Source organism: Myotis davidii, unplaced genomic scaffold (assembly GCF_000327345.1).
Source record: "Myotis davidii unplaced genomic scaffold, ASM32734v1 scaffold802, whole genome shotgun sequence".
NCBI lineage: Eukaryota > Metazoa > Chordata > Mammalia > Chiroptera > Vespertilionidae > Myotis > Myotis davidii.
In genome coordinates this window covers 513,284-535,309 of record NW_006295887.1, presented here as the reverse complement: position 1 = coordinate 535,309, position 22,026 = coordinate 513,284, and the positions used below count along the sequence as shown (strand labels likewise).

Below are 22,026 nucleotides of genomic sequence, written 5' to 3'. Positions count from 1 at the left end.
ACCTCCAAGACTGTTTCTTCTAGCTGGGGACAAAGTAAGAAAAGAATGAAGATTAAACAATTACATCTACAAATGTACACCAGCCACGAAGGACGTCAGAATCACAGATTCACCAATAAACATTTCTAGTGGGGTGTCCCTGCTAATATCAAAACATTTGGAACTGAACTCTATTCGCCAAAATTAAGGTGTAAATACTTTCCACTTTGTGGTATAAGAAAAGATCCTTTATATTTTCCATCTTTATTTTCCATTTTCATTTATGAGAATGAAATAAGAAACACCTATATTTTAAAAACTTAATTTTAAGTTTACAAAAAATAATTTAAAAGCAATAAAACCTGCATGTGTGATCTCTAGAGAAAAAATACCAACTCTTTGACAATAAGGTTTCAAATATCAATGACTATCAGAAAAAATTAGCACCAAGAGATATCTGAATATAGTATTATAAGATAAGGGACAAAGTTTTCTTATTTACAAAGAACCCATATTTTTACTGTAAGAAATAAATATTCCCTGAGGAAACACAAATTATATCATGTAATAACAAGGGTATTCTAAGGAAGGTTGATAGAGAAATTATTTCAATAGGTTTATTATACTGATACTAAATCAACTTTTCAGTAGAGCTCAGCTCTGCAATTTCCCAATACTTTTACTGTCAGTAATATGACAAAATACCTCTTTTTGTGCAAAATAACATTTTAAAGTTAGCACTCTGAGGGCAAATGCTTTTGTTTCAATCTAACCATTTAAGAAAAGTTATTGTTATTTGGGGGAGATGATAGGAAAAAAGGAGAGAAAGGAAATTAACAATACTCTTGCAACACACAAAGTTAAAGGATATTCTTAAAATGATGTTTTCTTATAAATTTAATAAATATTTGTGACTTAAAATTTTTTATTTAATTATTATTCAATTTATGGATAATAAATTTTACGAAGCAAAGTTAACTTTTGTTAAAAAGATATAAAATAAATGATTTATGTCCCATTTATGGGAAATTTGACAAATGAAAAAAAGGGGTCAAATTTTATAAGAAAATGTAAAGTCTACATTACACAGACTCAGTGCTGACCAAGTGAAAGTATAATTCTTACTCTCTTCTGGAGTGAGGTCTGGGTATACCTCTTCAAGGGCAGCTCGCAGCCTGCGCTCATCCACAAATGGCAACAGAGCAACACCTGGGGAGACAAATGTACACCAGCCAACCGGGCTATTAGAATCACAGATTCACCAATAAACATTTCTAGTGGGGTGTCCCTGCTAATATCAAAACATTTGGAACTGAACTCTATTCGCCAAAATTAAGGTGTAAATACTTTCCACTTTGTGGTATAAGAAAAGATCCTTTATATTTTCCATCTTTAAAATGGCTCATATGAAAAACCACGTCTGCTAAACCTTAACTCTCTGATGATAAAATATTTGAATTAAATGAACAAGAGGTCCCCTGGATATCAGTCTATGTTCTAGCCTTATTTATACTAGGAAGTGCTTGGGCAAGCCAGTTAATCTCCCAAGGGTGTGAGCTTAGCCTTTCATTTTTCTAGGACTTAGTTTCTTCTTTTGTAAAAAAAAAAAAAGAGAGATCATAACAACTAAAATACTCAGAAAGGCCCTAGCCGGTTTGGCTCAGTGGACAAAGCGTTGGCCTACAGACTGAAGGGTCCTAGGTTCGATATCGGTCAAGCACACATGCCTGGGTTGCAGGCTCGGTCCCCAGTGGGGGACGTGCAGGAGGCAGTCAATCCGTATTTCCCTCTCAAATGGATTTTTTTCCTCTCTCCCTCTCCCTTGCACTCTCATTAAAAAAAGAAAAGTATTTTTGAAAACTTTTATGCATCAAAAGGACACTATCAACAGAGTGAAAAGACAACCCACAGAATGTAAGAAAATATATGCAAATCATGTAATAGATTAGTATCCAGAATATGTAAAGCATTCATATAACAAAAACCCAATTCAAAAACGGGCTAAAGACGTGAGTAAATGTTTTTCTAAAGAAGACACAGAAATAGCCAATAAGTACATGAAAACAATGCCCACTATCAATAATCATTAAGAAAATGAAAGTAAAAAACATAGTGTGTTACCACTTCACACGTATTAGCATAGCAGTTATCAAAAAACCAGAACTAACAAGTGTTGGCAAGGATATGGAGAAATTATAATCACTGTGCATTGCTTTACTTTTCCTCTTGACAATTTATACTACAACTAGAGGCCCAGTGCACAAATTCGTGCACAAGTGTGTGTGTGTGTGGGGGGGGGGTGTCCCTCGGCCTGACCAGTGATCAGGGCCCATCAGGGCTGGCCAGGAAGAGGGACCACGGGAGGTTGGCCGGCGGGGAGGAGAAGCTGCGGGAGGTTGGCCAGCCGTGGGAGATTGGCTGTGGGAGCACACTGACCACTAGGGGGCAACTCCTGCATTGAGTGTCTGCTCCCTGGTGGTCACTGTGGCGTCATAGCTAACAGCTGGTACCCCCCCCACCCCCCTCTGGCCTGGTTGCCCCTCACTGCCCCCTCTGCCGGTATGGTCGTCCCACACAGCCTGCTGTTCAGTCGTTTGATCGTCCCTTACTAACCCCCCCGGCCAGCTTTGTCGCCCCACTCAGCCTGTTCGGTCGTCCGTTTGGTTGTTTCGGATGTGACGGCCCCTGGCTTTTTATATATATAGATGATAGAATCATCAAGTCACCTGCATGCTTATATATTTACTTATATTTAATAAACCCACATAAGGACTTATTTAAAACAAATATATTTACATATATTTTTACTTTACCCCCTCATATTCTCCTATCCTTCCTCTCCCTCCACAAAGCATCTTCAAAAACCATCTAATGCCCCAATCCATTTGCATACAACAAAATATGACCAGGGAGCACTTAACCCTAATCAATGGGTTGCATTTTCCATTATAATTTCATAATAGTAATATGAAATTTCCATTACGACATAAAGTACAAGTCAAACCTAAAACAAATCTCAAAATATAATATCCTTTTTAAAATATATTTTTATTAATTTCAGAGAGGAAGGGAGAGGGAGAGAGATAGAAACATCAATGATGAAAGAGAATCATTGATCAGCTACCTCCTGCTGGGGATTGAGCCTGCAACCCAGGCATGCATCCTTGGATTTGATGAATGTGGGTTCCAGCCTTAGCTCACCCCAGGCATGTATCCTTGACCACAATCGAACCTGGGACCTTTCAGTCCATAGGCCAACACTTTACCCACTGAGCCAAACTGGCTAGGGCAAAATATAACAATTTTAAATTGTAAATTATTATTTATTGCCCTTTGCCCCACTCTTTTTGAGTCATTTTACTGGTCATCTATACCACAGGGAACAACCAAATTAAAAGAGAGAAAACATGATTTACCAAACATGCTTATCATCCTAGAAAAATGTATGGTGGAAGGGAGGTTAAAATGATTTGATGAAAGGGGCTTACCGTGTGAAAAACTCTTTACTGTGTTTTACAATTAGTCATCACACATTTTATGAGTGTTGAGTAGCATCTTGAATTTAGTACAAATTTTATATTGCCACTAGAGGCCCGGTGCACAAAAATTCATGCACTCGGGGGAGGGGGGTCCCTCAGCACAACCTACACCCTCTCGCAGTCCGGGACCCCTTGGGGGATGTCTACCTACCGGCTTAGGCCTGCTCCCCGGGGGACCAGGATAAGCTGGCAGTCAGACATCCCTCTGGCAGCCCTCGGGGGATGTCCAACTGACTGCTTAAGCCACAGTTGGACATCCTTAGTGCTGCAGAGGAGGCAGGAGAGGCTCCTGCCACCACCACTGCGCTCGCAGCCATCAGCCCGGCTTGTGGCCGAGCAGAGCTCCTCCTGTGGGAGCACACTGACCACCAGAGGGCAGCTCCTAGGTTGAGCGTCTGCCCCCTGGTGGTCAGTGCACATCATAGTGACTGGTTGATCCAGGGTCAATTTGCATATTACCCTCTTATTATATAGGAGTCTTATAAATTATGTGAACAAAGGAATGAGAAATTAATATATAAGAAATAAATTTTAAGTAATGATTAATGCCAAGTATTTAACCAAATTTTTAATACATTTTTCAAATGTTTCAATGGCATACAAGTCAGTCTCCACAGACACTCTCTCTCAACAACCTAACAAGGTGTCAATGAGCTACTACTAACTGGAAGGAGCAAGTCCCAAGTCCAATAAATTAATCACAAAGGAGATGAAAGATAAGGTGATTAATTGGGTATTTCAACCCAATTTACTGTTTATCAGAATGTTGCTATTAAAACTACCATTAATCATTGCTAATCCCAGGTTAAATGAAAAGACACTAAATTTTCACATATAATTCTTACAATATTTATCTTTCTTTTACAGTAATTCTTCCATTCTATAAATCATGCTTCTCACAGTTTTACCAAAAAGTTAAGATTATTTTAACAAAAAGAATATCTAAATTTTACCTTGCCATGCATATTTCTTTCCATTCAAATCAATAGCAAAATCTTCAGGGTAAAAGTCAATTATACTGGAATCCTATATCAAGAAGAAAAGTAAAGATTCAAAACAAAAGTTACACGCTGCTGTTATACAGGAATTTGTTATAATTTTCATTCAAGCTATCAAGCCTGATGAGAAAATGAGGTTTCATTCCTTTCAAAAACCGTTAAGATATCAGGTGATTAATTCTAGGTCTAATAAAACAAAGTTAACATTTTTTTAAATGATGAAAAAAAAGCATTATTATAGAACTGTAGAGCTGACAACTGTGGACCCAAGACAGTGAGCGAAGAGTTTATTGACTGCAATAACTCCTCCTTCCCAGCTTGGTCTCATTCTTTTTAGCTAGCACACAAAACAAGCTCAGAGGTGATTTCAGGTAGGTCAGTCTTCTGAGTTCTTGTAGCCACCATAAAGGGCTGGAATAAGTCAAAACAGACTCAGAATAAAACAACTTGTCCTAAGTTCTACAGTGTGGTGAAGGCCTGGGTGCCTGGGGGGCAGTGGTGGAGGGGTCAATGGGGAAAAAAGGGGGACATCTGTAACACTTTCAACAATAATATAAATTTAAAATAATGATGATAATAATAATAAAGTAATTTAAAAAATAATTTCTCCAAAACACAGGTCAATTTTATTTACTGAGTGGGGTACTGATGCCAAGGAAACAAGAGGTGGAAAAAGTAATGAAAAATATATAGTAGAACTCACATACTTTTACTTTGTTTCTATACTTTACTGTTTCAACTAAGATGCAAAACCAACTGTGACTAATACTAGTAAAACCTATGACAAAAACTCAGTTACCAACACACTCAAAATGCTAAGACTCACTGGATCACTCATGAGCTTTCGCCATGATGGAGGTAGAAAGTTACCACTTGCAGCTGGAAAAACTCCCATAAGTTGTTCCAGTGGTTTAAACTGCAAGAAAGAAAAAAGTTTCAGATAAGCTACACAATTTTTATCTAAGCCAAAATTCTATGAATGTAATGGCTCTCAATAATTAAGCTTACCGGTTTAGTGCCCTTCTCAAAATCAGAAGGCAAGTCCGCAATACCTTCAAAGTCTGAAGCAAATGGTGCATAATGGAACGGGTAATACCACTTCCAGGAAGCACAGCCCTCAAATCATTAATAACAAAACAAAAGCAAAAATCTATGTTAATGATAGTCACAAATACAAACAAAAATTAGAATATTAACACAACTTCTAGTATATATTCCACATATTAATTTTTCCCCACAGTCCTAAAAGTTATTTTGATTAAATCTGAACTTTCTACAAAGCATCTATAAATATTTAAAAGCCTATGCCAGCTGTCCCTCTGACCATTCAACCATTTGCTATGACATGCATAGACCACCAGGGAGCAGACGCTCCAACTGGTTAGCTTGCTGTTGAAGTCCGACCTATCGGGACTGGGCAAGACGGGCCAGACACGACCTGGTCCCGTGGTCCCCCTCTGGCCTCTAAAATATTTCTTCTAATTAATTTCCTCTTAATGCGCATGAATACGTGCACCAGGCCTCTAGTCTTTAATAATGAATTAACAGGCCTCTTTGTATTTAGACACAATATGGTTATGATTTTTAGCCTTAAATGTGTTTCAAGGCATCTCTACAACTCTAATGCTGCCATTATCAAATATAATGAAGAGCAGCTGCAGCTCACACTTACTTGAGCCTATTTGGGTGGGTAAGGAACATCACTGAAACAGAGGTTGAGCGTAAAACAGCCAAAAGTTTCATTTTACAATTCCCTATATTTTCATGTGACTTTCTCTTTACCATAAAAATACTTAAGTATACCCATTGAAAAGAAAACAAAAGCAAGTAATGAGGAGTCTTCCTGGTAAGTGTTTGACTCTGTGCCTAATAAATTAAAATCTTAACACTTTAAGAGCCCAGCCTGTTTTGTCTTCGAGATGGAAAGTATAGTGTCAGTCACCGGTGACTGACAGGGCATTTAACGTGTTAAAGGTAGAAGTAAAACATGAAATTAGAATATTTTACGATCAATACTATATTACTGTTTAGTGCATTAAATTACTTCCTACTTACCAACAAACATCATCTACTCCCAGGTCACTCCAAACTTAACTTGCTTCATTCTCAGAGTATAAAGCCATATATTATCTAACAGTATTATATCCCCTATGTTTACATAATCTCTCACCAGTCTGACATCTCAATTATTGAAGATTTTCAGTCAGATGGAGATTACTCCAATTAGAATGCACTTCATGTAACATTACTACATTACATGAAGGCAATTATATCATGCAAATTCCTTTCAAATTCTTACTAGCATTTTCCAGTTTTCCTTTGTTCAATCATTTAGTGATTAGTAGTTATTCAGTTATTTTTTTTAAAAAAAACCACATCAAACTTTAATCACATGAAAGCCACAGTATACTCTATCACACAATTTAATGCTAAAATCCTTTAATGAAACCCAAATTAGCTTTGTTTATATACTAACATTTAAGGAACTTTACAAACAAGTATTATTTAAGGTAATGAATTTCTAAATAGGAAACTTAAACAAGGAAGAATGGGCTTAATTTCAGAATATATCTCAATAATATTCACTATTATAATATTTTAGAGAAAAATATTCTTTTTGTACCTGGTAATAATATCGAAGAACCCAGCAGAGCCCTTCAACATAAGATTGTACAACTTTACGACGAAATTTCTCATCAGCCGCATCAACATCAAATTTGTTCTTGTAGTACCGCTGCTTCCAACCAGCTTCCCATAGCCTACAAACCAGTCAAAGCCAGTTTACATCGACTAAATATACTTTCAGTAATTATCTACCGAGTTATTGGCCAAATCAATGTATATTTAATATCCAGGTGAAACATAAATGAGTTTAACAGTAAGGCTAGCACAACTTCACTTAGTTATTTCTAAAAAGTCCTTTCCCAGGATTTATTATCAACTTAAAGATAGCTAAACATCAAAAACCAAACACAAACTAGTAATACCATTATAAAACTACATTTAAAAAAAGAACAACCATTTATTAAACTACTTTAATAACACCTGTTTGCTCAAATAACACCTGTTTGTTCATACTGTTTTACATGTAGTTTTAGATTGTGGGACAATTCTAAAACTACATTTCAAATTCAAATACTGAAATTTTATATTGACCAAGTTCTGCAGTTTAAAATATATTTAAACTGTACCCAAACAGTCAAATTACTTTTTAGGAAATGACTAGCACGATTCATTTTTTAAAAGGCAAAAAGTGGTTTATAAAAACCATTTCTGGGAACCAAGCAGAAATTATATGTATACCTACTCTATCCTTGGGCCACCTTACCCCTTTCAGATAAGAGGTGCTGTTGGCTTAAGGTATGTATGTACGTTCTGCTACTGAGAAGCAAGTCAATCAATTGACGAAATTATCGCTAATCATCAAAAAAAGTAATGTAAAAACCCCTATTTTAACCCAAAGCATATGTTTTTTAAGTACTCATTTCTCATACTCTGAGAGATTTAAACATTTTATTGAAGGAACACAAAAAAAGCCAAAAAAGCCCTAGCTGGTTTGGCTCAGTGGATAGAGCATCAACCTGCGGACTGAAGCGTCGGGTTCAATTCCAGTCAAGGGCACATGCCAATCAATGATTCTCTCTCATCATTGGTGTTTCCATCTCTCTCTCCCCCGCTCTCTCTTCCTCTCTAAAATCAATAAAAACATATTTTTAAAAAGCCCCCCCCCAAAAAAAACTTTAAAAACACACACACACACACACACACACAAACTACACCAGCACAGATCAAGAACATCAAAATGATTCTCCATTTAAGAGCTATTTTCTACCATGTACCAGATCTTACAAATTGCAGTCATGTTTCAAAATACACCATATCAATTTTAAGTTCTCATACTCAAAGTATTCATAGAATATCAGTAGGAGAAATATCCACTATCCATAATGTGGATTACCATTATTTACAGGAAATATCAATGAAATAAATGCTAAAAACTCCAAACATTTCTTTTTGTTGTTATTAATCCTTACCTGAGGATATGTTTGCATTGATTTTTAGAGAGAGTGGAAGGGAGAGGGAGAGACAGAGAAACATTGATGTGAGAGAGACACATTGATTAGCTGCCTCCTGCATGCTCGGAAATCAAACGGTGAACCCCTCAGTGCGAGAGTCAATGCTCTATCCATTGAGCCAAACTGGCTAGAGCCAAACATTTCTTGATAGAAGCATTTCTACCTTGATTATCCTCAGCAACAGGATTAAACAATAAAGTTCTAAGTAAATCAAGTTAACTATTAAGCTGGTATTAAACATGATGGCTACACAGTAAAAAAGCACTCTAAGAAGAAAGTCCAGAGTTATAGAATCAGAGAATAAAAACTCAGATCAGGTAAACGTTCCAGTACAAGTCACCCCAGATCTCAGAATCTAATATCAAAGAATATTAGAAAAATGCAGTTTCATACATGACACTTGTGAAGTTTCTTATCATAAATACAAACATACCAATCATGTCCCATAAAAGCAGTATGAGCTGTGGACCACTATTGTTTGTTTAACTTTGAAATTTATCATTTTGCTAAATTCATAATGAGTTTCAATTATTGAGATTGTTGGTCTTTTATACTTGGAGCCTAGGCTGCAAACCTGGATTTAATTACACAGAGGCTGTTAAACTTACTATATAATGACCAAAAACTTCTGGATAAATTAAATAATCAAAGTTTCCTATTACAAATTTTAAACAGCTAAAGGGAAACTTCTCTGCCATGAAATATAACTGTGCATATGCAAGTTTGTGGTTTTAAAATATATACATTTATTTCTTAACCAAATGTCATTTGTGTATTTCATTTTGAGGAATAACCTTTTCAAATGAGAAGATTAAAGCAAACTATATTAAGGTATCCAAGTGTAACTGAACTTAATAGGTTAAGCAGCTTGAAAATTTAATCTCAAACTGGTAACATTCAGATCACATAGAGCTAAACACCTCATATCTATCCGACCAAGTGCTTGGTCTCAGAGGGAAAAGTGGTTTGGAGGACGAAAACCTGCACGCATACTAATCTAGATACTTAGTTTTAACAGCAATAGTAGCTTATATATCTCTCTGGAATTTACTGACTAGTTTAAACCTTCACATTAATTACTGTGGATAAAAAGATCACAGGCAAGCATCTGCCGGCACTGCTGCTCTAAGGCAAATAGCATTAATTATACCACATCTATTTCAGCAATTTGCTAACAAAATGCAACCAAAATAATATCTTCACCTGACATTATCCTCTGGCTCAGGTTCACTGTCACTGTCATCTGCTTTTCGCTTCATTCCTCCTAACGGAGATGGGGAACCATCAGAAGTGAAACTTGTATTAGGAGATACTGAAGGACTCTGCAGACAATTAGAGCATTACAGAGACAGGATTTAATTATCCACTTCACATAAGAAGTCACATCAAACTGTTACCACCATGTTTCATGATACCACTTTTTCTTTAAGTTATCAAATAGATATGGTAAATATATTTAGAAAATACAAACACCAATCTTGGCCTACTTCACCTCCCCCCAAACTAGTAATATAGTACCAAGCTTCTTACCCTTACACCAAAAAACAAAAAAACCCTGAACATTCTTAGGATAAAAACCGCTTCAAAATAAAAATTTAATTTTATACACTTTTAAAATTCTAAGACGAATATTTTTTTCTTTGGTGGACCCCTCATGCTACAAAGTTATGATCACATTCCACTGATCACATAACGAAGTTGTAAATGGAAAAAACACATATGTATATAAATTCATAACAAATAACACATTAAAGAGTCAACACTAAAAAAAAAAATGTCAATACTGGTGAGAATAACGTTAAATAAAATGTTCTAACTAGTACAACCACTCTGAAAAGCAGCCGTCTATAATAATAAAACCATAATATGCAAATCGACCGAAACAGGCTAACGGCAGATGACCATCCTGACAACCTTCTGGTTGGAGTTGGGGCTGTGATGGTGGCCGAGGCTATGAAGGCCTATTCTTGCATGAATTTCGTGCATTGGGCCTCTAGTTTAATAATAAGACTCTGTCAGGTAACTGTTAAATTATTTTATATATACTGTTTTAAAATTCAATGCACAAATAAAAATCTACTAGTTAGTCATCTTAGAAAAATGTAGATTTTATTTCAGAGTTAGATACCACTTTAAAGTATTATCAGTTTTATCTTCTTCTATACCTAACTCAATGAACACAGTAGCACCCTAAAGTATCTTAATATTTAATTTAAAAATTATAATCTTCTGCAACTTTACGTTGTGTGTTAAATGACCAAAAACATAAGTGGCAGAAAAGATTTCCATGGTGAAGGTATTCTTCTGTTATTCACAGTATACTAGATATTTCAAGTAAATTAAATTATTTTTAAAATGAGAACTGAGTCTCTCTCTTTTCTAATTTATTGATTTTAAAGTAGAGGAAGGAAGGCAGGGGGGGGGGAGAGAGAGGGAGAAAGGAAGAGGGGGAGAAAGAGAGGGAGGGAGAGTTTTTTTGGAAAGAGAAAAGGAAAGAGAGATCAATTTGTTGTTCAACTTATTTATGCATTCATTGGTTGATTCTTGTATGTGCCCTGACCAGGAATTGAACCTGCAACCTTGGTGTATGGAGACAACGCTCCAATCAACTGAGCTACCCTGCCAGGAATAAAGAGGCTCTGTTAATACTATAAATAAAACCTTAGTATAAAGGCAGTTCATAAAATAGGCCAAGGAAAGTTACCACAAAGTAAAATTATATTTCATAGAGTATATAACACTTCCCTTTTTAAAATGTGTAATATCAATTTTATCATGATACTATATGGCCAATACTATAAAAAAAATACACCAATAACAATAAATTCAGGAAGGAACTGTTGTACTTGGAAAATGAGATGGGTATTTTTAGTCAGACAGATCTGAGTTTGAAATACCAAATCCAATCTTTACTGAATGTATGGCCCTGAGCAATTTATTTAACCTCTGTCAGCCTCTGCTTCAAATGGGGATGATAATGTTCTATCTCTTTACAGGTTATTGCAAGGATTAAATAAAACAATACATGTGAAAGACCAATAACATGTTGCCTGCTGGCACCAAGTAGTTACCATTAATTAAGTTATCATTATTTTTTAAACCCAACACTAATCCATTTGGATCAAATTATGAGAATGATGTTCCTGTCAACTGTCTTAAGTACAGAATTGTTGTAAAAAGCAAACTTTCCCAAATTGATAAACAACATTTAAACTCTATCTTTAGATAAAAATAATATACCTTCAAAAAAAAAAGGTGCTTGCTTTTTAATACTAAATCTCTGCTGCTCTCCTTTCTGCTCTAGCTCTACTAGTAAAAGTATTCTTTCCTACCCCTATAGCCAGTTTGGCTCAGTGGATAGAGCATCGGCCTGCAGACTGAAGGGTCTCAGGTTCGATTCCAGTCAAGGGCACATGCCTGGGTTGTGGGTTCCATCCCCAGTAGGGGGTGTGCAGGAGGCAGCTGATCAATGATTCTCTCTCATCATTGATGTTTCTATCTCTCTCTCCATCTCCCTTCCTCTCTGAAATCAATAAAAATATATATTTTTAAAAAGTATTCTTTCCTAAACATACCAGATTCATACCACCTCAAATTTCTTTTGAAAAAGCTATTTTTGCAATCAAACTTACTAAACTGAAACTGGTCAGATATAATGAAACCACACTTCTGAATGCAACATTTAAAAACATATTTACATAATATAAAGCCACGAATACAACCATATTTATGAGGAAACAAACCTATCAAATAGAACATTAACAAGGCAGACCATCAGTAGACATCAGTCAACTGAAACTAACATGCCCAAACATTTAGAAAAAATAAAACATAATCTTAAAGGCTCCCTTAAATAAGCTTCATGATTTTAAAGAAATTTCATAACTTCACTTCATAATTTTCTTAAACTTGGAACATTTAAGATGAAAATCCCTCCATGCAAAGACTCCAATAGAAACAATTGTGTCAAGAGGAATTAAGACAGGATCAAATAATCACCAATCTCTCCACTCCTATTTCCATGTCAGATATTAATCACTAATGGGTCTAGTCCTGTAGAGTCTGAATATAGTTTTGGAATCCTCAAAGCATCACAGCTGGCAAAGGTTAAACCTACTTGGCTACCTGAGATTCAGAGAAAAATATTCTGTTTGAGAACACTTGTCACTCTCAGTTCCTCTGAGGGGACTGTAGTCCCTTATAATCTTAAATAATGAACATGTTTGACTCACGTGTCTCATTGCAATCCCTTTCACTGACCCTGCATATCCCATTCTGTTAATGGTGTAAGGAATAAGACAAGAAAACAAAAGTCAAACAACAAAATACACAACAGAAACCTAGGCTGCTTCTCTCAAGAGGTGCAAAATCTCAGTTCTCAAATTTCAAATGTAAGGTCCTTAAAACTTTGAGGTGTGAATTTATGGCAAGACAAATCCAATCAGTCTCCTGATATGGCAAACATTCTCCTCATAGGATTGCCCTGTAATAAGGGATTTGAGTACCAATACAATAACTATCAGAATAATGAAATCTAAGCATCCAAACTTAGGCTGTTTCCTTGGATATATCAAAGCAATGATTTATATACGATACCAAACCTTACATACTATCTTGTCTTCTCTATAACACACTCTTCCTCTCATGCCTACTAGTCCAAAATAAGCAATAACTTTATCTGCCATTTGTGAATGTTGGTTGGTAGTCTGTTTCCTCACTCCTATTGCTGCCATGCCCATGTGCTCTGAGCCCATGGTCTGTTGCTACTATTACAGAGACCTGAGTTGGAGAGTAAGAGTTTAGGCAGTAAAGAGTAAGAGTATCTATAGTATTCGAAAAATTGAGGAATACTATCTCCAAAATGACCCTGACTGATCCCTGGAAGGAAAGGGGAAATAGGCAGCAAAACCCACCCATCTCTCTTGCTCCAGCTATGAAACGTTTGCATGTCCAAGTGATGCTTTCAGCACCATCACCACCTAGTACCTTGGTCCCATTTAAATCACTGCAACCACTTAGCTATCTATACTTTATCCATTTTCTTTCTTTAATATTATTTAGATATTCTCATATTGATAAAAATAAACTTAACATAATTAAAAATATCTTAAAGTAAAAGAAATAGAAAAAACTATAAAACAACTCTAGGGTAAGTGATAAAATTTACACACAACTGCAAGGGACATGTGATAGTCACCACTCTTCAATGCCACATAAAAATAGGTCACTTACAGAGTTATTCTGCATCCTCATTTCATAGGCTGCTTGTCTCGGATTATTGGCTACTTGAGAACCTGAATTTCTTGAACCCAAGGCATGAGGAGTCAATATTCCACCAGGAGTGAAAGCTGGTTGATCTCTCTAACATAAATGGAAATAAATGTAGAAATTAAAATTAAATGACAACACAGATGACAGGAAGAAAAGAGGGCAACAAAATATAGTCCCCACTGTAAGCACTTAAAAAGTGAAAATGGATTTCCATTCACATTACATAGTTGTTGACACTTTGATCTGATTGAAACTTACCCTATAAATAATAGTCTGCAATATTTAACAACTCTGAAAGTACAAATAACTCACTGTTCTGATATATACAGAGAATCTATCCCAGCTAATTAGGCTAATCTATTATGTTTACTTACAATTTCAGAACACATTCAAGACAAAATTCTAGGCAAATTAAGTATAACTAATAAGATAAAAAAACAAGTCAAGAGTATGATTTATACTTAGAAATATAACTTTTACTTACTCTTCACTTTCCTAGAATTAATTCACTTTCCAATTAATTAGAGCTATGACTAAAGCTGTAAAAGTTAACAATCATGGCTGACTGATACAAGAGAGATTTTTTAAACAGACACTGACTGAAAGAAAATAATTATATAGAGGGTAGAAATAAATATGCCCCTCCCATTCTAAGTGATTTTGAACCTACTTGCAATATTAAACAACTCTACTTGTTTTCTTTTCTAAATTCCTGAAATTGCTCGATTCCAACAAAATATAATAATAAAAGGCAGTCCCTAAACTCCATGAGTTTAAAATCTAGTAAGGAAGATAAGAAAAACAAGAACTAAAGAAGTTAAGCATGCAATTAAGAAAACAAATATCACTGCAAGAAGCCCCAGAGTGAAAAGAACTGCTCCACCTAGTCAATGAGCAGAAGAAATAGAGACTCTGTAAGGAAAGGTAAGATGTGGGGGTCATGAAGTAAAAAAATCCATTTGAAGGTACCAAATGAAGGCAATGATCTGAGTCTGGAGGTACATGGTGTATTAAGAAGGCAGAAGGGAAAAAGCTGGGCAGGTAGAATTAGACCAGATCATAGTGCATTCTGCATGCCAGACGAAGATAAAACTGTATTCTGAGGAAACTAAGGAGTTACTGGTGATTTCTGAGTAGAGAAACAACAAAGTTTTGAGTGTCATGTTCTGGGAATACTAACCTGACAATGATGTAGAAAAAATTTAACTTTCAAGAGGATACGAAAGGTTAACTATTTTTATTACAAAAGCAATACCTGATTAGGATAAATGCCAACCACCCCCTCTTGCCCATCAATTGTATCCCTTCAGATGCTTGAAAAAGGACTTCTTTACTTTTAACCCCAGCATTCTTTCTCCATGTAAGAAGGCAGCTGGGGGAACACTATGCCCCTATCCAACCCTTACTGGATAAGAAATAAAAAGCTATTGTAACAAACATTGTCCTCCCAAACTTTAAGTCATGCTATTGCCAATCTTATTATATTAATTAAAACTCACCTTCATTCTCTTTCTTTTTTCTTTCTGTCGTCTTCTAAAACTGTCCTAAAAGTATAAAATCCACATATTCTGTCAAATAATTACACAAAAATGTAAGAGTTAAACATTACCAGGAATGATTTGAGAGACAATTAAAGTTTTTAAAGGAAGACCCCAGAAACCTAGGTACATAATTAACCTAGGTAATAGACTATATGTTTAAAGTGCTGCTTATCAGAACTTTAGATTGGTAGAAAGCATTCTATATTTAGGTACAATTTAATTTTCCTCTTAATTTTTTTCAGATGGTTTTTATATCATTCCAGGAAAGAATGAAAGACTCATGACAAAAACTACTGGCTCTACCCTGGAGCGAACAGGCTACCAATGTGGAGAAGATACAAATAGAAAAACAAAGAATTCTTAAGCTGTAGTTGAAGTCAGTTAATAATCAAGATGTCAGTTTAAAAATATTGAGAAGACAATTTAATAGCAAGCCTCTGTTACCTAAAAAGGGCTTGACAATTTCTAACTCTGTAACATATATGACACAGTGGATAAAGAGAGAAGTGGGCTCTATGCAAACACCACCCACACCCCCGGACTCTAAAAAGTCAATTTAATTAAAGGAAGGACATTCAGATGTTCACACTGCTTATTCTGGGCCAATTTTAACTCATAGGAAAGAGTCCAGACTGCATCATCAAGTTTTCAAAATGTAGCCGTGGTTTCAACTGCATAGGTTTTGGGGTTGATGTTGCTTCCTCATCAGTTGCTCAGACCATTTTTCAATTGCTCAGACAAAATGCCTAGGACTCAATCTTGATAGCTTTTTCTCACACCTAGCATCTAACCCATTAGCCAATCCCCTTGGTTCTATCTTCAAAATATGCAGAATTGAACTAGCTCTTGTCACCTCCACTACAACTATACTAGCTCCCTTGGACCTGACTTCCTGCTTCTATCTTTGCCGCCATACAATGAGTCTCAATATAACAGCTAGTGGCCCTTTGATAATCTTGTCACTTTTATACTCAAACCCCTCCAGAGTGAAAGCTAAAGTCCTCATAATGACCTGTAGGGTCCTGCCAGATCTGGCCTGCCATCATCTTTCCGATCTCTTCTCTGCTCCTGCCACACCGGCTCCTTGCAGTTTTGTGAACATCTGCCGAACCTTTCCACTGGCTATTCCCTCCATCTGAAATGCTCTTCCTGCAAATGTCTGCATGGTTTCCTCCCTCCCATCCTTCAGGTCTTTATTCAAAGTCATCTGTGGGCATGGCACCCTCTAACCACCTTTTCTAGAATTGCAAACTCCCTATCACCACCTTCCCAGCTATTTCCTCACCTGCTTTAATTTTCTTCATGGCACTTATCCCTAACACATTACACAATTTACTTAAGCTTTTGTGCTTATCATTCATCTCCCCCAGAAGAATGTCAGCATGCAGGGTTAGAAATTTTTGTGTTTTTTTGTTTTGTTTTGTTTTGTTGTATCAGTTAACACTCGAATACTATCAGGCACATGGTAACACTTAATAAATATTTGCTGAATAAACAGACAATATTTGTAAGGTTAAAAGGTTAAAGGGCAAACCTCAAAGCTCATAAAACAAAAAGCATCACATTTACCTAATTGCTCAATTTAAATAATAAATATTGATGCATGCCTCTTCTACTATCTGTTCTGCTAGTCAGTTAAATACCTATTTCTAAGAGTGGTAGTCACACCTATGCACAATAGGTCCATCTGGGTGCTATCAACTCCTTTGGAAATCTGTCAAAAGTGGACACACTTTCCAAAAAAATACATAGTACCATATACCTTTAAATGGAATTTCTGAGAGTTCATAAATTCTGCCCCCCTCCCCCGCCATGCCCAACCATACTAATGGATATCATATGATGTCAATGACACCAAAAAGACCCAAAGTTTTAAAATGTCCTCTTTGTCAGGCTGCTGAAAACCATTATTAACTAAATCTGAAGCACTCTGGTATCTATCAAATCCCATACAACCTGCCCTAATGCTAAATATCACCAATATTTAAGTGTAAAGTCTGCTAAAGCCACATAAAAAGACTGTTGTAACATGAGGCTTTTACACCAAGCAGTACACACCACATATAGTTTTTCTTAAAACATAAATGGCAGTAGGTCAAGTGGAGCCACTATAATTGTTGAAGACTTATTTAACAATGGCTGTCCTGGTAGACATTTGGTATCCCAGACAAAGTTAGTTCTGTTATTTGAATTTTACATATGAAAATTTCTTGCCATCACAGAAGATTACCAAATACCAAAAGCTCTGGATTGCTTACAATCCACTCACTCTTTTACTTAAAATGGTACTCCAAATTCTAAAATAAGAGATCACTAGCTACAGTATACAAAATTGAAGAAAATATGAAATCTTGTCAGATACAACGACATGTTGTAATGTTAGATCATGAAGCAATATAGCAATATTATGTTGCTATTTGCTTAAAATAGCCATATGACTTTTTATAAAATCAGTTTCCAAAAGGATTTCCTTCACTCTTATCTGCTACTATTATCTGCTCATTTTACCCACTGCTTGCCTCCCTTGCCACTCCCCACAACCCACTCAGCTTCCAAGCTGCTGCCCCTCTCCCACACTCACTCCCCAGGGCTCTGAACCCCTGGCTGGAGAGTAGGGGCCTGTGCATATCTACCTCCTCTCTTCAGGTATTTCCTCCTATCTTTCTAGAACTGGCTCCTCTTTCTCCTTATATGCCCACGTCTCGAGGTTTCTGTTGGAGGGACTATCACTCCATACAAGCTCCCAGGGATTTCAAATTCACACTCATGACTTGAAGTACCTCCTAGTCGCTAATGGTTCTCAAATCTCCTTTAAAAAAACTTCTACTCTGAGCTTTACACATATCAATCAAATTGCTTTCTGGGCTTTTCTCCTTTCAAGTGTCCTGAATGCTTGAGGTATCACTCAAACTCAGTATCTCCAAAATGAAATTTGACTTCTACCTTGTCACCACCCTAGCCTGCTCTACCCTCAGTACTTACTATGTCAGTAAATGGCACCAGCAAACTCAACTGTCCAGGTCAAAACCCCAAGCTTCTCACCTAAGCCCTCCACACTATCAGATGTAATCAATTCCTAAGAGCTTTGTTTCCCACTTTAAAAAAATCTTTATTGTTGAAAGTATTACATATGTGCCCTTATTTCCCCCACTGACCTCTTCTAGCCTGCCTCCACACACTTGGCCCCACGCCTTCATCGCCCTATGGTCGGTGTCAATGGGTTATGCATACAAGTTCTTTGGTTGATCTCTTCCCACCCACCCTCCTCCACCTTATTTCTCTCTTTTAAATTTACATTTCTTACTCAAAGCTGCAACCCTCTGCCTTGGCTGATGCAATCCAAATCACACCCCCTACATTCTACTACCAGAGTACAAAGTTCCTAGCTCTTGACCTGTCTTCCAGAGCATAAATATTTCCTATAAACATGGCAGCTCAATCCCAGCATTCTTGTAGCCTTAGAACCCTCATTTAATATCCTACTGATTAGACAGGTGTTTAGATTTATATCTTAAGAATATGAAGAGAAAAAAAATTATAATGCAACTCACAGTGTACAATATATATAGTTCCACAAAGCAAGCATCAAAACCTTTATAAAATAATGAAAGCACTACCACTCATGATTATAGTGATGTTCTATACACTATAATGATATAACAATGCACTCAAAGAGGTTAAAGTACAATCACAGGATCATCACAGCCTATTAGAGACAGGAGCAATTTAGCTACTGCAATAGGAACACTTTACCTCATCATCCTTTCTCTTTTTAAAAATGCTATCCTCAACTTCACCAACTGCTAACATGATCATCTGTACTCTTTGCAGATTGACATAACCACTTTCTGTTAGGTAACCCTGTAAGTAATAAAATACATGTAAAATGACCTTCTTATAAAAGCAAATACTTCTGTTTTAAAATTTTTCAAGAGTAAACTTACCCCAGTTTTGTGTACCACATTTTTGTATATGTTGACCAAACGGTCAATTGCACCTTCCCTGCCACCAGGAAACAAATATTATACATTAGGACTAGTATGCACTGTAAAGGCAAGGAGGCTAAAGCAAGTCTTAAAACCCACAAAAACACACATACCTAATTTCTAACGATGGCAGATGAGGAAGAAAGTCATTTCCCACAAAGAAGCACATGAAGACCCAGTCATCAATGCTCCTCTCAACATCAAATGTGAATGGAAGGCTGGCCATGGTGAGCTCTCTTTCCAAATACTACAACCAAAAAGGAACACTGGCATTAAAGCTATTAAAGGCACACTTGTCTTAGAGTACCAATTCCAATGATTATGACTACATACCTCACGAAGAACATTAAGACGAAGGAAGATAAACTCTCCCTCTGCGCAAGGAAGACTATCTGCAAGTTCATCGTGCTACAAGAAAGGGATCAAGGATTAAACATGTCCACTCTAAACTCTGTAAATTTTCAAATAAATATGGCTTTTTAAAAAGCAGATCTATTTTAATACTCTATTTTTTGAAATAAAAAAAGAATTCACCATAACATCCTAAATAATAAAAGCGTAAAATGCAAATCAACCGAATGGTGAAATGACCAGTCGCTATGAGGTGCACTGACCACCAGGGGGCAGATGCTCAATGCAGGAGCTGACACCACCACCACCACCACCACCCCCCCCACCCCGTCAGTGCACTCCACAAGGGAAGCACCGCTCAGCCAGAAGCCAGGCTCACAGCTGGCGAGCGCAATGGCAGTGGCGGGAGCTCCCGCCTCCGTTGCAGGCAGGCGGTAAGGAGGGGTCCCGGACTGTGAGTGCCCCAGACTGTAAGAGGAATGTCTGCCTGCTAGCTAAGCCAGCAAGCAGACATCCCCTGGGGTTCCAGACTACGAGAGGGCACTGGGCGGGCTGAGGGACCCTCCCCACCCCCTCCCACCCCAGTGCATGAATCTCATGCACCAGACCTCTGGTTTTAAAAATAAAAATTACCCATGATCCCAGTCACACTTACACCAAGGAGTAGCAAATGATTTTTTTTGAAGGGGGACAGTAAATACTTTAGCTTGTAAGGGTCATATATGGTCTCTTTCCCATATTGTTTTATGTTATATTTTTTGTTTTTTACAACCCATTAAATGTGTAAAAATCACTCTTAGCTCATAGGCCAAATCTGCAATCCATTTAGGGCTGCAGTTTGCCAACTCCTTACCTACACACAACCAGTATTAGCATTTTGATGTAAAGTCCTCTAGATCTTTCTCTGTAAACATATAGTATATTTCTTACCTGCCTTTATTCACTCAGCATGTCTTTTTTTTTTTTAGTATGTTTTTATTGATTTCAGAGAGAAAGGAAGAGGGGGAGAGAGAGAGAAACATCAATGATGAGAGAGAATCATTGATTGGCTGCTGCCTGCACGCCCCACACTGGGGACTTAGCCCGCAACCCAGGCATGTGCCCTTGACCGGAATCGAACCTGGAACCCTTCAGTCTGCAGGCCGATGCTTTATCCACTGAGCCAAACCAGCTAGGGCTCAGCATGTCTTTTTAAAAGCTTTTAAATTCCACTCAGCTGACCAACGGGCGCCAGATGCTGGGCTCATGGCTGTAGTTTGCCAACTCCTTACCCACACACAACCACTATTCACAGCTGTGGTGGCACGCGCCCCTCCCTCCTCTGGCATCAGGACCAGCATCGGGATTGATTGGGCGCAAGCCTGCGGCCGCTTCTCCATCACGAGCACACCAGTATCGTCCTAGGACAGGCACGCGGAGACCGCAGCAGAGCGGCAGTGAGCCTACCAACAGGTGGCGGCAGCAGGTACAGCGGGGCCAGGATGAGGGGGTGTAGGACTGCCGGTTTTGGCCAATCCCCACAGGCGAGGCTGAGGGACCCCATCGGTGCATGAATCTGTGCACTGGGCCTCTAGTATACCAACAGTGAACTACCAGAAACAGAATTTGAGAAAACAATCCCATCCACAATTGCATCAAAAGAAAATTAAATACCAAAGAATATATTATTTAACCAAGGAGGTAAAAGACCTGTACTCAGAAAATTACAAGACACTAAAGAAAAGGATTGAAGAGAATAAAAATAAATGGAAACATATGCTGTATTCATGAATAGGTAGAATTAACATTGTTAAAATGTCCATACTACAAAAAGCATCTACAGATTTAACACGATCCGTATAGAAATACCAACAGCATTTTTCACAGAACTAGAATAATCCTAAAATTTAACATGGAACCACAAAACAAAAAAAAACAACAACACAAATAGCCACAACAATCTTGGGAAAGAAGAACAAAGTTGGAGATAACATGCTACCTGATATCAAATTACACTAGAAGACTACAGCAATCAAAACAACACTGTACTGGCATAAAAAGACACGTAGATCAATGGAACAGAATAGAGTCCAGAAAAAGCTAAAGGAATCACCACCAAACCAGTATTACCTGAGATGTTAAAGGATCTTCTTTATGAAGAAAAAAAAGATAGATAATATGAACAATAAAATGGCAATAAGTACATATCGATCAACAATGGAACCTAAAATACTAAATAAACAAGCAGAACAGAAACAGACTCACAGATTCAGACAAGGTTTTGACATTGCCAAACTGGCCAGGCC

General features: G+C 37.1%; 1 protein-coding gene across 1 annotated transcript in view; it reads right to left on the bottom strand.

The window, feature by feature from the left end:
• XRN2 (5'-3' exoribonuclease 2) overlaps window positions 1–22,026 on the bottom strand; it is a 95,086-nt gene that overhangs the window by 34,379 nt on the left and 38,681 nt on the right. The window contains 13 exon segments of the mRNA XM_015568567.1: window positions 3–23; window positions 1,105–1,188; window positions 4,472–4,544; window positions 5,343–5,432; window positions 5,525–5,632; window positions 7,140–7,275; window positions 9,796–9,914; window positions 13,825–13,953; window positions 15,363–15,407; window positions 19,158–19,265; window positions 19,349–19,406; window positions 19,504–19,637; window positions 19,724–19,798. Coding sequence (XP_015424053.1) covers window positions 3–23; window positions 1,105–1,188; window positions 4,472–4,544; window positions 5,343–5,432; window positions 5,525–5,632; window positions 7,140–7,275; window positions 9,796–9,914; window positions 13,825–13,953; window positions 15,363–15,407; window positions 19,158–19,265; window positions 19,349–19,406; window positions 19,504–19,637; window positions 19,724–19,798 — 1,180 coding nt within the window.